Source organism: Pseudophryne corroboree, chromosome 4 (assembly GCF_028390025.1).
Source record: "Pseudophryne corroboree isolate aPseCor3 chromosome 4, aPseCor3.hap2, whole genome shotgun sequence".
Classification (NCBI taxonomy): domain Eukaryota; kingdom Metazoa; phylum Chordata; class Amphibia; order Anura; family Myobatrachidae; genus Pseudophryne; species Pseudophryne corroboree.
Genome location: NC_086447.1, coordinates 129,722,835 through 129,738,338, shown reverse-complemented (window position 1 = coordinate 129,738,338; position 15,504 = coordinate 129,722,835). Strand labels below are relative to the sequence as shown.

Below are 15,504 nucleotides of genomic sequence, written 5' to 3'. Positions count from 1 at the left end.
GTTGATGGCATTCTGCCCACTGTAGAATCCGTGAGGCTTCCTTCATTGCCAAACGGCTTCGAGTGCCGCCTTGATGATTTATGTAAGCCACTGTGGTGGCGTTGTCCGACTGTACTTGAACAGGACGGTTCTGAATTAAATGCTGGGCCAGGTTCAACGCATTGAAGACCGCCCGCAACTCCAGAATGTTGATCGAGAGGAGAGATTCCTCCTTGGTCCACCGACCCTGTAAGGAGTGCTGCTACAGCACCGCGCCCCAACCTCTTAGACTGGCATCTGTCGTCAACAGGACCCAGTTGGATATCCAAAAGGGACGGCCCCTGCACAATTGTTGGTCCTGGAGCCGCCAGAGCAGCGACAGACGGACTTCCGAAGTCAATGAGATCATTTGAGACCTGATCCGGTGATGCAGGCCATCCCACTAGGCTAGAATCAGCTTCTGGAGGGGGCTAGAATGGAATTGAGCATACTCCACCATGTCGAATGCTGACACCATGAGGCCCAGCACCTGCATCGCCGAATGTATCGACACTTGCGGACGAGAAAGGAAGCAATGAATCCTGTCCTGAAGCTTCAGGACTTTCTCCTGAGACAAGAACAACCTCTGGTTGTGAGTGTCCAACAGCGCTCCCAGGTGCACCATGCTCTGAGCAGGGACCAGGGAGGATTTCTTCCAGTTGATGAGCCACCCGTGGGCTTGTAGAAACCGGACCGTCATATCCAGATGACACAGAAGAAGATCTGGGGAATTTGCCAGGATTAACAAGTCATCCAGATACGGCAGTATCCTGACCCCTTGACGGCGGAGTACCACTGTGATCACCGCCATAACTTTGGTGAAGACTCGCGGAGCCGTTGTTAAACCAAAAGGTAACGCCCGAAACTGGTAATGGATGTTGCCAATAGCAAACCTCAGGTATTGTTGATGTGACACTGCTATAGCTATATGCAGGTAAGCATCTTGTATGTCCAAGGAGACCATGTAGTCCCCAGGTTCCAAGGCCAGAACTATAGAGCGAAGGGTTTCCATACGGAACTTGGAAATCTTCACAAACCTGTTCAATGCCTTGAGGTTGAGAATGGGCCGGGAGGACCCATTCGGTTTCGGGACTAGAAACAGCGGAGAATAGTACCCCCGGCCCCTCTGAGCAAGAGGCACCTGTACTACGACTCCTGTATTCAGGAGGGTCTGTACCACCGAGTGTAGAGTTTTTGCCTTTGTCCGGTCCAAAGGGACGTCTGTCTGGCAAAATCGATGAGGGGGCCGGTTTTTGAAGGCAATGGCGTAACCTCGAGTGACGATTTCCCGTACCCAGGCATCTGAAGTGGTCTTCAACCATTCCTGGGTATACCCTAGAAGCCGGCCCCCCCACCCTGGGATCCCCAGAGGGAGGCCCGCCCCGTCATGCAGCAGGCTTATCGGTCTTGGCAGCTGGCTGACAGGCAGCCCAGGCTCTTTTGGGCTTCGGCTTAACAGGTTTAGAAGTGCGGGCCTCTTATGGTACGCCTGACCTTTTGCTTTACCTGAAGGACGAAAGGGGCGAAAGGACGTACCTTTAGCCTTCGACACAGAAGGAGCGGTATTAGGTAGACAGGCAGTTTTGGCAGTAGCCAAGTCAGCCACTATCTTATTTAAGTCCTCCCCAAACAGAATATCTCCCTTGAAAGGGAGTACCTCCAGGGTTTTTCTAGAGTCCAGATCCACAGACCAGGATCTCAGCCACACTATCCGGCGAGCCAGGACTGATGTAGTAGAGGCCTTGGCTGCCAGGATACCGGCATCAGAAGCCACCTCTTTAATATATCGAGAAGCTGTGACAATATATGACAAGCATTGTCTGGCATGGTCAGAGGAGATTTCAGCTTATAACTCCAAGGCCCATGCTTCAATAGCCTCAGCAGCCCATGAAGCTGCAATAGTAGGCGTTTGTGCAGCACCCGTGAGGGTGTAAATCGCTTTTAGACAACCCTCCACACGTTTATCCGTAGGCTCTTTCAGACACGTGACGGTAGTGACAGGTAGAGCTGAGGAAACCACCATCCTAGCCACATGTGAGTCCACTGGAGGAGGTGTTTCCCAATTCTTAGACAGCTCTGGCGCGAGGGGATAGCGAGCCAGCATCTTCTTTTGAGGCACAAACTTCGTACTCGGGTTTTCCCAGGATTCCTGACGTATATCCACTAGGTGATCAGAGTGAGGTAAAACCTGTTTAACCACCTTCTGACGCTTGAACCTATCTGGTTTCTTAGGAGGCACGGATGGGTCGGGATCATCCGTAATCTGCAGAATTAACTTAATAGCCTCCAAAAGGTCAGGAACATCCACATGTGAACTACCCTCCCCACCAGCCGTATCTGAGTCAGAACCTGTGGGGTCAGTGTAAGTGCCGTCTTCATCAGACGAGGTGTCAGTGACAGCAGTGGATTGTGAGGAGATAAGCGCTCGCTTAGAGGACCTCTTGGACTTAGGCGAGCGTTGGTCAGACTTTTTAGTAATCAAGGACTGGTTCAACTTCTTTAATTGAGCAGAGAAATCGTCCGCCCACGGCGGGTTAGCTGCGGGCCCACATACAGTTGTACAGGCATTGGGGGTCCCATAGGGGGTGTTAGTTTATGAACTAGCGTATGCAGAAGCGTGGACCAAATCACAGAGAAAAATACGTAATACAGTATATCTTTGTGAAAATCCTATATTAGATAACACCTGACGCACCAAGCCCCTCAGGTTATAGAATATAGGCATAGCAAGTTGAGTGAAAGACACGCGTTGGACGACACTCAGCTATCAAATGCACACACAGAAGGTCACAGTTTGTACAATGCAGAGGTTATTACAGACAATAATACTGCACTGGACTAGCTTACACAGCTATATAACAATAGATATAACAGAGTAAGAACTGGATGTATATCACAGGGTAATTGTACTATAAAACCCTGACTAAGTGCACTCTTTCTTAACTATCACTGTCTAAAAAGGCAAGTAAAATACTTAAGTGTCATGTAAAGGCACAGCGCTGACAACCAGGCGGCTTTACATAGGAGGATTTGCCCAAGCAGTCCCAGGAACAGTGAGCTGAGGGATAATGGCGCAGCAGACACTGACAGGGAGTGAGGAAAAGACAGATATGCAGCTCCAGGGCGGGAACACTTGCTAGAAATGGTGCCCTGGGGCTGGGGGAGGGGCTTCAGGTCTAAGCCTTATTCCCCTTGCTGGCAAAACCACCGGGTACTGTGGGCGATATAAGAAGTGGTTTAGAGAGAAAACCCGACCTGCGCCCATGCCCTGGTGATCTAGTGGGATCGCCTGTACTGCCACAGTGTCCACCGCCAACCGCCAGCGTGCGCGGCCCGCCTCCCACTGACCGCGCCGGATCGCAATAAAGACCGAGTCCCGCGAGCGGGACCCACTTACCACCTCCCGAAGCGCGGCCACGCGGTCCTGGAGAGCCCCAGCCGTGTGTGTCTAACGTGAAGTAAACCGGAGCCTCCGCTGTAGGTACCCAGCAACCAGGGCTCGGGAGTGTACAGCGCCGCTGGGGAAAGCTGGAGCTGCAGCAGAGAATGTCAGAAGACATTTACCACCGCTGCTGCCCTTGAAGTCTTCACTTTTTACCTCATAAAAAGCTTTTCTTAGGGCTACTTGGACCAGCCCCTCTGTTAAGTGCCTGCTTACTGCAGCACCAACTGACAAAACTGATCTCCTGTGCAGGGAGGCAGGGTTATAGAGGCGGCGGTGCTGTGCATTCTGGGAACAGTCAAAGCTTTGAGTCTGTTGGTGCCTCGGATCAAGATCCTACTCTACACCCCATTGTCCAGACTTGTGGAGCCCAGTGTACTCCGCAGCAGAAAGAGGTGCTGCAGCAGCTGGGACAGAAAGAGGTTCTGCATCAGCGGGGGTAGAGAGTGATGTTGAAGGACAGAAGTAACCCTGCTGTACAGCTACAAGCAGACAGTAAGACATATAAAGATGGTGTCAGAGCAGTAGCGGATCTTGCCACGGGCAAGCAGTACTTTTGCCCGGGGCGCCGCCTTCCGGAGGGCGCAGGGCGCCCTCCGGAGGGCGCCGCACCAGGGCAAGATCCGCTGCTGGTGTGTGCCCCCGCTGCCCGCTGCCCCCGGCCGCCACCGCTGGGAAGGGAAACTAGACGCGTACGCGTCTAGTTTCCCTTGCTGGAGAGGTCCTTTACTGTGCGGTGCGCGATGACGTCATCGCGCACCGCACAGCCAAGGTCCTCTCCACGAAGGGAACTAGACGCTACGCGTCTAGTTTCCCTTCGTGGAGAGGACCTTGGCTGTGCGGTGCGCGATGACGTCATCGCGCACCGCACATCAATTCAGCTGTACAGGGGGCGTAAACGACCACGCCCCCTGTACAAAGCTACGCCCCCTAAAGCCGCCCGGGGCGCCACAAACCCCGGAGCCGGCCCTGTGTCAGAGGTGTCAGTGTCTCCTGCTATCGCGTCTGGCTTGCACTGTTCCCTACCTAGTCTCCGAGTCTGAGTCAGTGTGCACTCCTCTGCTTCTCCTCCTCCTGCGCTGCGGCTGCCTGTACAGTGGACCGCGGTATAGCAGGTGACGGGAGGGGAGGTGGGTCAGGCGATGGCGCGCCCTCTAACTTTTCAAGCGCCCGGAGCTCGTGCTCCACCAGAGCCACCCTCGCTACACCCCTGCCCCTGAGAGAGCAGATCACATGTTAGTATGATTAGTGGGGTTCTATATGGGAGTGTGTGTTTTATAATACAGGGTGGGGATGTTAGTTACAGTATAATATGCGGGGTGGGTACTATTGATAAGGAGGGTCATTCCGAGTTGTTCGCTCGCAAGCTGCTTTTAGCAGCTTTGCACACGCTAAGCCGCCGCCTACTGGGTGTGAATCTTAGCTTCTCAAAATTGCGAACGAAAGATTTGCAATATTGCGAAGACTTCTCTGTGCAGTTTCTGAGTAGCTCGAGACTTACTCTTCCAGTGCGATCAGTTCAGTGCTTGTCGTTCCTGGTTTGACGTCACAAACACACCCAGCGTTCGGCCAGACACTCCTCCGTTTCTCCAGCCACTCCCGCGTTTTTCCCAGAAACGGTAGCGTTTTTTCGCACACTCCCATAAAACGGCCAGTTTCCGCCCAGAAACACCCACTTCCTGTCAATCACATTACTATCACCAGAACGAAGTAAAAACCTTGTAATGCCGTGAGTAAAATATCTAACTGCATAGCAAATTTACTTGGCGCAGTCGCAGTGCGAACATTGCGCATGCACAGTTAGCAGAAAATCGCTGCGATGCGAAGAAAATTACCGAGCGAACAACTCGGAATGACCCCCCAGGTTGGGGCATTATTTAACGTGTCATCTCTATCAGAGCCGGCGGAACCCGCTCAGCAAAGGGATGCAAAGCAGGTAGGCGCCAATGCTGGAAAGGCGCTCTCCCTGCTCTGCATTCCTTCTGCTGTGCGCTACTGCTGCCGGCTTCCACAACGCCTCTCACACCTGACCATACAAGCAGCAGCGCCGGCATCTTCTAGCCCTGCCCCGCCGCTGATGTGATCTCCTGTGCCGCTGGAGGGAGGAAGGAGGGGGGGCGGAGGGACGGACACAGAATAAAAGCTGGGTGCGGGAGAGAGAGAGCAGCAGTTACTGCTGACTGCAGTACTGCCAGGAGCCACTAGATGCCCTTATCTCCACTGAGTCATCTCACCTGCCAGGGCCCTGATCATCAGAGAGACAGCCCGGGACCCTACAGAGGAATTAGGTGAGTTTTCTTTCTATGTGTGATTGTGTGATTATCTATCTATCTATCTATCTATCTATCTATCTATCTATCTATCTATCTATCTATCTATCTATCTATCTATCTATCTGTCTGTCTATCTGTCTATCTGTCTGTCTGTCTGTCTGTCTGTCTGTCTGTCTGTCTGTCTGTCTGTCTGTCTGTCTCACCTATCTATATATCTATCTAGATAAGAGAGTGCATCAATTTGAAATACATTTATTACACAATAAAAAATGTTTTCCCTTATAAAAGATACATTTTACCCATTGGTCATTCACATGTATACATATTAGTACTGGAGGCTATAGAAACACTTAAGTTCATTAGTATCTGATATATTGCTCCAATGTAGTTGATAAGTTCATTTATATATAAGCATATCAGTTCGTAGCTGAGGATACCCTGGTTAAATACAAGGACTTGTGAGCACAAGGACATACCTTCTGATGAAACCGTTAGAAAGATATAACGGAGAAACACGTTAAGGACTTTCTGTACTGTGACTTGGAAAACACCTGCTTGCTCCGTTGTTGTTTCCTATGCTCCCCTCCTGTAGGCGGCTAATTCAGCTTCAACTGTAATAAGGAGAGATCATACGGTACGTCGCTACAGCCGGTCTCCGCTTTCCATCTGCAAACAGCACAGACCATTCTGGCAGTGGAGAGGTGAAGCTAAGCTGCACGGTGCTACAGTAGGCCTCCGCTCTCTACCTGATACCGCAATCCCTACTGTGGCAGCGGACGAGAGAAGCTAAGCGGCTCATTGCCGAAGCGGGTACCCGGTGAATACATTTCTCAGGCTTTGCCATTGCACAGTAAACACCGGATGCAGGGACCTCACTGCCGCCAGGGCCGTAACTACGTGTGTGCCAAGGGGGCTTGGCACACAGCGCAGTTGCCCTGGGGGCGCACGGCCAGCGGCATGTAATGAGTCAAATTGACTCATTACATGCCGCCTCTGAACTGCGCCATGCGCCGCGCTGGAGGAGAGAAGACAGGAGCGCCGGGCAGCGGAGGAGGAGGGAGGGGGAGCAGAGAGCCGCAGCAGCGCTATTTGATTGGTAGTAAGCGCTGCTGCAGCATCCCCCTCTCCTTCTGTATTGGCTGCCTGGCGCTGCTGTGGATGCATCCCAGCATCCACAGCAGCGCCGGGCAGCCAATACAGAAGGAGAGGGGGATGCTGCAGCAGCGCTTACTACCAATCAAATAGCGCTGCTGCGGCTCTCTGCTCCCCCTCCCTCCTCCTCCTTCTCAACTGACTTCACACTGCACCGAGAGGGAGATGCACGAGGAGCCTGTCAGCGGGGAGAAGGTAAGTATGTCTCTCTCTCTCTCTCTCTCTCTCTCCTGCAATGTGTAAAAAGGGGTCCCATCTGCTGCAATGTGTAAAAAGGGGTCCCATCTGCTGCAATGTGTAAAAAGGGGTCCCATCTGCTGCAATGTGTAAAAAGGGGTCCCATCTGCCGCAATGTGTAAAAAGGGGTCCCATCTGCTGCAATGTGTAAAAAGGGGTCCCATCTGCCGCAATGTGTAAAAAGGGGTCCCGTCTGCCGCAATGTGTAAAAAGGGGGATTGGCTGCCGCAATGCGTAAAAAGGGGTCCCGGCTGCCGCAATGCGTAAAAAGGGGTCCCATCTGCCGCAATGCGTAAAAAGGGGTCCCATCTGCCGCAATGTGTAAAAAGGGGTCCCCTCTGCCGCAATGTGTAAAAAGTGGTCCTGGCTGCCGCAATGTGTAAAAAGGGGGACTGGCTGCCGTAATGTGTAAAAAGGGGTCCTGGCTGCCGCAATGTGTAAAAAGGGGGACTGGCTGCCGCAATGTGTGAAAAGGGGGACTGGCTGCCGCAATGTATAAAAAGGGGGATGCTGTCTGCTGTAATGTATAAAAGGGGCTCTACCTGGTGTAGTGGCGCTACTGTGCAGCGTAATTTGAATAATGGAGACTACTGTGCACCGTAGTATGAATTGCTATTATTTTGTTGCCACGCCCCTTCCCGTGAAGCCACGCCCCTATATATTTTTCGCGCGCCTACGGCGCGCACTGCGCCTATCTTGTACGGGGGGGGGGCGCCAATGTCAGTTCTTGCACACAGCGCTAAAATGCCTAGTTACGGCACTGACTGCCGCTATACACAGCATTTACCTCCGGACCCAGCCACCATGATTTCCATACAGGCGGTTTGCCCATACCTTCAGCCCCTGCACGGATAGAGATCCAGGGCTTCTAACAGCTGGACATTACCGATACCGGCCACCTAGGCTGAGTGAAGGTATAGGGAGATTGAGAACAATACAGGTAAAAGAGCGGTGGATGGTAAGAGCTAAACAGCTACGGACTGATGTGCTTATATATAAATGAACTTATCAACTACATTGAAGCAATATATCAGATACCAAAGACCTGAAGTGTTTCTATCCAGTACTAATATGTATACATGTGAATGACCAATGGGTAAAATGTATCTTTTATAAGGGAAAAACATTTTTATTGTGTAACAAATGTGTTTAAAATGTATGCGCTCTCTTATCTATACATACTGGTGAAATCTATATAGCGTAACTTCAGGCTATAAAGTGGGAGCAGCAATTGATAATTTAACTGTCGGGTGACAAGCACATTTATCCAGGTTATATTGTTGTGTTTTGCTATAAATTTTAATTTCTTTTCCACCTGAAACACTGTACATACACAGACATACACATGCTGTTCCAGTAACCGGTATCGGTTCTGTGTGTGTGTGTGTGTCCAATTTTAATCTATCTATCTATCTATCTATCTATCTATCTATCTATCTATCTATCTATCTATCTATCTATCTATCTATCTATCTATCTATCTATCTATCTATCTTCCATCTGTATCTGTCTATATACCAATCTATCTCTATATATGTGGGAGTGGATTTCCATTATATATATATATATATATATATATATATATTGACAGATAATTGTGAGTGGGCACCCACTGTTGTTGGAAATGAATGCCACGGTGCCCTCCTTATGGATAATCTAGTCATGCAATGGTTCCCTGGGATGGGACTGGAATGTCTCCTTAAGAAAAAACGGCCTCCTCGGTGTTGAATTGTCGGCACACAATGCCTTCTTTTGTATCATAATACACTAAAAATTTCTTTCATCAAGTCCGCTGAGCGCTGCCTGGTTTCTTCTACAAGGATATGGCAGCCCCATTCTAGGGAACCATCGCATGACTATATGTGTGTTTGTATGTATATACTGTGTGTGTATGTGTGTGTGTGTGTGTGTATATATATATATATATATATATATATATAGATAGGGCAGTTGGCAACGAAATACACGAAGCAGACAGCGGCACTTAGGGTCTTGTGAAAAAATTCAAGTGTATTAAATCACTCTATAAGCTCCAACGTTTCGGGACGCGCAAGTCCTGTTGTCAAGGTGAGTAACAAAAAATAAAGCAAGAAAACATACCTTTATACCAAAAGAGAAGGAGGGAGGGAAGAGCCCCAGGTGCTGGTGCGATCGGCGCCGCCCGGCGAGTTCCGGCGTCTGCCGCTGACGTCATCAAGCGGCGTCTGCCGGAGTCATGGAAACCCGGTGACGCTGACGCTCCGAATGACGCTCCGAATGACGCGTCAATGTAAACAAAGAGACGTGTGCATAGCTGACAGTTGGTGCGGCAGAGACCGTCGCGCCCTGCTGAAGTGGATAGGTGCACAATGTATGTGGGATGTGACACAGCACAATAAATGATCCGAGTCGCCAGGATCACCAGTGACAGGTCCACTCTGGAAGGCGAATTGGATAAGCTTGTAGACAAGTTTCTGCAACGAGGGTATGATCGCAAAACACTTTTGCAACACAAGAGCGAAATACTGCAACTCCCTAGGAGTAGCCTCATGGGGACCGAGGTTAAACCTCAAGATAAGAATATCATCCCGTTTGTGACCAGATACAACACTACTAGTCCGGTTATTCCCTGGGCCTCAAGAGCTTTATGGCCCATAGTCGCAACCGACAAGTCTCTACCAACGTTCAAAGATCGACGCCCCATGACCTGCTTCACCAGAGGCCGTAACATCAAAGACATAGTGGTACACACGGACGTTACAGGCTTTAAATCCTGGTCCGATCGCCCCAAAGGGTTCTTGACCAGAGCGACCGGGTGTTACAAATGCCCGAAATGCACCACTTGTGGGCACATGCTAACGGGCACTACATTCAAACATCCCCATAACGAGTCCAAAGTGAAGATCCACCACACGTTGACCTGCACTTCCTCGTACATCATATACTTGATAATATGCCCCTGTAATTTATATTACGTTGGGAAATCTATCCGTACAGCCAGGGAAAGGATGGCCCTCCACAGGTCAGCCATAAAACAGGCGTTGTCAGGGAAGCCATCGGACGAGCCAGTAGCAAGACACTACGCGGAGAAGAAACACTCCATCAACGACTTCAGACACATCTTGATCGATCATGTACCCAAATCTTTGAGGAGACAGGGAAAGGAAATTGCTCTGCATTGAGGCGAAGTGGATCTACAAGCTCGACACACTTAGCCCGAGAGGACTAAACGAGCAGATGCCGTGGAATCTCTTCTTGCACAAGTAAAGAGCTTAATGAGGATCGTGTCAAGTCCACACTGACACCAACCTTTCCTTAGTACAACGCAACCTTTTGGACCCCTATAACCCATATAGTGGACTCAGCGGTAACCCGCAGAGCAGCGAGACCTGTTTGGACCCTCACAATCCACCTAGTGGACTTATCGCTATCATCAGCCATGATTATGTTGTACTAGTGTCACTAACCCCTGTCTATGCACCCTTCTTGGATAACATCAGGGACGTTTTGCCACTTCTCTTAATCTTCTCACTACCCTTTCAGCACTACTACACATGACCGTCTTTTCCCTACTGCATGCTGACCGCACTCACCTTACGGTTCCCATCATTTGGGCACAGTAGACATATGCCACCTAATCCTGCATGTTTAATGTATGGCCACTTGTGCACCACACACTGTTGCATGTTTTTCCTGACCTTCGGGTCTCTCTCAGTGTCCATGCAACCTTATAGCCTTTTACATGCACCCCCACGGCTTTCATTCCCCTATGTTTATTTTTCTTTTCACGCCAGCATGCCACACAGCACCATATATTGTGCTGTGTCACATCCCACATACATTGTGCACCTATCCACTTCAGCAGGGCGCGACGGTCTCTGCCGCACCAACTGTCAGCTATGCACACGTCTCTTTGTTTACATTGACGCGTCATTCGGAGCGTCAGCGTCACCGGGTTTCCATGACTCCGGCAGACGCCGCTTGATGACGTCAGCGGCAGACGCTGGAACTCGCCGGGCGGCGCCGATCGCACCAGCACCTGGGGCTCTTCCCTCCCTCCTTCTCTTTTGGTATAAAGGTATGTTTTCTTGCTTTATTTTTTGTTACTCACCTTGACAACGGGACTTGCGCGTCCCGAAACGTTGGAGCTTATGGAGTGATTCAATACACTTGAATTTTTTCACAAGACCCTAAGTGCCGCTGTCTGCTTCGTGTATTTCGTTGCCAACTGCTTTACCACATTTTATCAGAGGGCACCTGGGCACCCTTGCGTCACATAGAGGGAGTGCCGGTCCATCCACCAAAATCTATATAGATAGATAGATAGATAGATATGTATGTATTGCTCAAAGTGGGGCGGTATACAGCAGCCACTTCGAGCACTGGCAGGTCACCTATAGCGGGAAGATTTTCTGTGGGGCCACTTGTCATCTGTAGCCCTATCCCCCTAAGCATGTTACCCATCACAGCATTCTTGCATTACAGGCAGCCTACTGGCACAACTATTAGAGCGGTCCATCCATATTGCGAGAAGAGGCTCCAAGCCCCTACCCAGCAGAAAGGGAGCTCCAGCACACATACCAGTGATGCCGCACACATCGGAGGCAAAGCGGGTCCGCGTTTGGCAAAAAGGTAAGTTAAGTTAAGCCGGGGGGACAAGGCAAGACAACTGAAGGGGTATTCAGTAGCAGTCACTATTGAGATGCGATAGCATCTCCCCTCTTTCCCCCGCAGTGCACACACACAATACCCACTCTGCGCGGGTGGGGAGATGCGATCGCATCTCAGTTATGCAAATGCCTCTGCCTGATTGACAGGCAGAGGCATTTGCGGGGTGGTACGGGGCAGCAACGTGGCGTTGAAGGGGAGGTGGCGCGCGTTTGATCGGGCGTGGGAAACGGAGGCGTGTTCGGGGCAGCTCTGCGTCTGCCTTTGCTGCTTGGCTGCAGAGGCAGGGGGCATCCACAAATCAGCCCTGTGCTGGGCAGCACCCAGCATGCGATTTTATCATTAGCAATTTTGCAATTGGTACTATTGTGTGGCATTGCCCCACCCATTTGCGGCATGCGACTTTGGCATGCACTGTCCCTTTATTGAGTATGGTAGGGAGGGCGCAAATTTATAGTTTGCAGGGGGGCGCCGAACACCCTTGCACCGGCCCTGATCTCTATTATAAGGAAATGTGGTGGTTTGTACTAAGCATATAAAAATACACATTCTGTATATGTATTTAAATTTAATTTAATATTTGTGCTGTGGATTAAATGTAAATATATTTTATTAAATACTTGTGATAGAACAATACTTGTGTATAGCATCTTTTGTTTTCATTACAATAGATATGTTTAAACATACCATATGTGTATATAGGGGGTAATTTCAAGTTGATCGCAGCAGGAAATTTTTTTGCAATTGGGCAAAACCATGTGCACTGCAGGGGGGCAGATATAACATTTGCAGAGAGAGTTAGATTTGGGTGGGTTATTTTGTTTCTGTGCAGGGTAAATACTGGCTGCTTTATTTTTACACTGCAATTTAGATTGCAGATTGAACACACCACACCCAAATCTAACTCTCTCTGCACATGTTAAATCTGCCCCCCCCCCCTCTCCCCTGCACTGCACATGGTTTTGGCCAACTGCTAAAAAATTTCCTGCTGCGATCAACTTGGAATTATCCCCATATACCTCCAGCAATGAAACCAGCTGTGTGTGCGGGTGTTATACAGGATGCCGGTGGTCGGGCTTCCGGCACTGCCATCCCGACAATTAGAATGCCGACAAGGTAATTATAACGAATATAGTGGGGCTGGCAGCTACGGCTAAGATAAGAGGGGTGGTGGCTAGGACTAAGATTTTTTTTTTGAGGGGGGGGGGGCTACGGCTAATGCCCCCCGGGTTCTAACCCTAACGGTGGTCCTGATACTTACCTTCGGGAAGTCGGCGTTTGGTGTTCCGGCGTCGGATCACCCCCATCCCGACTGCTGGGATGCTAACTGTATCCCGTGTGTGTATATGGATGGGACTTCTGTGTTATTGAAGGTGATTGCGGTACCTTATTCTAATGCAAGTATCTGTATGCGTATAATCATACTGGCCAATGGTTTTCCTTCGACAGTTAAGCTGTCATAATTAGCTGCGTCCCCTCTTGTGCCGTCCTGGCTGCCCTCTACTGGAGGCGGCAATCAGAAAGTTGGCTAGTGTGATACAGAGAGAACTCTATGGAGCACAGATACAAGCTACATACAGGAGTAGTGACTTGCTGGCAGTTTGCAGACTGCTGCTAAGATCCTCTTATAGGGACTGGTGGTAGCTTACTGGCCAGAGTTGCAGAAAGGATCTGAGCTGACCGCTTCCAACGGCACAGGCCAGGAGAGGAGACCGAACAGGGGAGACAACCGCAGCTGAGGTCTCTGTGCTGTTTCATGACACAATCATAGCAATATTGCTAGCGACCTTGCTTGTGTAAATGAAGGATGGAAAATTATTGTTCTGTCCTTCATCTAAGTCATCCCAGAGTGTACATAGAATCTGGGCTCAAGGGCATTCGTTCCGATGTCGGAACAAATGTCCAGCGCTCCAGTGTGTACCCAGCTTTAGTTATAACATTTACAAGACATGGGCCTCTTAATTCCAAATAGCAACACATCTGCAACAGTTGCAATGTCTGGAGCAAGACACTGGGCCTAATTCAGACCTGATCGTAGATGTGCGAAATGAAGCACATCTATGATCAGTTACTCAGACATGCGGGGGGACGCCCAGCACAGGGCTAGTCCGCCCCTGTTGTCAGGCCCGACAGCGGCGATGCTTTTGTACTGGAAGAGTAGCTCCCTACCTGCACAGCTCCTGCGCGCTGGCAGGGAGCTACTCGTCGCTTCCGGGTTGTAGCGGCTGCTTGTGACGCCACGCAGCCGCCACAGCCCGCGTCCCCAATGGTCCGGGCACGCCTGCGTTGCCCAGACCGCACCCACTAAATGCACCCCCCTGCCTGTCAATCAAGCAGAGGTGATCACAGGGCAGAGTCGTCGGCTGTCTGGCATGCGCCGGCGCACTGCGGTGCCGGTGCATGGCAGTTCAGACCTGATCGCTGCTGTGCGAAAATGCACAGCAGCAATCAGGTCTGAATAAGCCCCATTGTACTTTGTAGTGTGATACCGCTTCATGTGCAATTCTGCAAGATAGAATAAAAAATAGGATCTTAATTACCTACCGGTAAATCCTTTTCTCCTAGTCCGTAGAGGATGCTGGGGTCCACATTAATACCATGGGGGTATAGACGGGTCTACTAGGAGCCACTGGCACTTTAAGAGTTTGATAGTGTGGGCTGGCTTCTCCCTCTATGCCCCTCCTACCAGACTCAGTCTAGAAATTGTGCCCGAGGAGACGGACACCTTCGAGAGAAGGATTTTACACAGATAGTGGCGAGAGTCACACCAGCTCACACACAAGGCAAACCAAGCTAACTAGCTTGAAACATCAGCAACGGCTGAGCAATATTACTTACCAAGTAACAAAACAGTACTTAACCAAGAACTAAGCAGTACTGAACTAAGTAACCACTGCAGGATCACGAAGCGCTGGGCGGGCGCCCAGCATCCTCTACGGACTACGAGAAAAGGATTTACCGGTACGTAATTAAAATCCTATTTTCTGTTACGTCCTAGAGGATGCTGGGGTTCACATTAGTACCATGGGGATGTACCAAAGCTACCAGAATGGGAGGGAGAGCGCGGAGGTTCCTGCAGAACTGACTGACCAAACTTAGGTCCTCAGAGGCCAAAGTATCGAACTTGTAGAACTTAGCGAACGTGTTCGACCCTGACCAAGTAGCCGCTCAGCAAAGCTGTAAAGCCGAGACACCACCCAGGAAGAATCCACCTTACGAGCAGACTGGGCCTTAACAGACGTAGGACACGGCAATCCTGCCGTAGAATACACATGCTGGATAGTGAACCTGATCCAGCGAGAGATCGTCTGCTTAGAAGAAGGACACCCAAGTTTCTTGAGATCATACAGGACAAACAGAGAGTCCGATTTTCTGTGACGAGCAGTCCTCTTCACATAGATTTTCAAAGCCCATACAACCTCCAAGGACTTTGATGAAATTGAGAAGTCAGTAGCAACTGGCACCACGATAGGTTGGTTGATATGAAATGCCGACACAACCTTTGGAAGGAACTGCTGACGTGTCTGGAGCTCAGCTCTATCTTTATGGAAGATCAAGTAGGGGCTCTTACAAGATAAAGCCCCCAACTCCGACACACGTCTAGCAGAAGCTAAGGCCAACAAAGTGACAGACTTCCACGTGAGAAACTTGACCTCAATCTCCGGTAGAGGCTCGAACCAATCCAACTGGAGGAACTGTAACACCACGTTAAGATCCCAAGGCGCCGTATGCGGC

At 50.2% G+C, this 15,504-nt stretch overlaps 1 protein-coding gene across 1 annotated transcript in view; it reads left to right on the top strand.

Annotated features, from left to right (window-relative positions):
* The first annotated feature begins 5,596 nt into the window (after positions 1–5,596).
* LOC134911167 (homeobox protein Hox-A3-like) overlaps positions 5,597–15,504 on the top strand; it is a 47,287-nt gene continuing 37,379 nt past the window's right edge. Inside the window, exons 1-2 of the mRNA XM_063919501.1 lie at positions 5,597–5,748; positions 11,587–11,733. Coding sequence (XP_063775571.1) covers positions 5,666–5,748; positions 11,587–11,733 — 230 coding nt within the window. The 5' untranslated portion in view covers positions 5,597–5,665. The remainder of the gene's footprint in view (positions 5,749–11,586; positions 11,734–15,504) is intronic.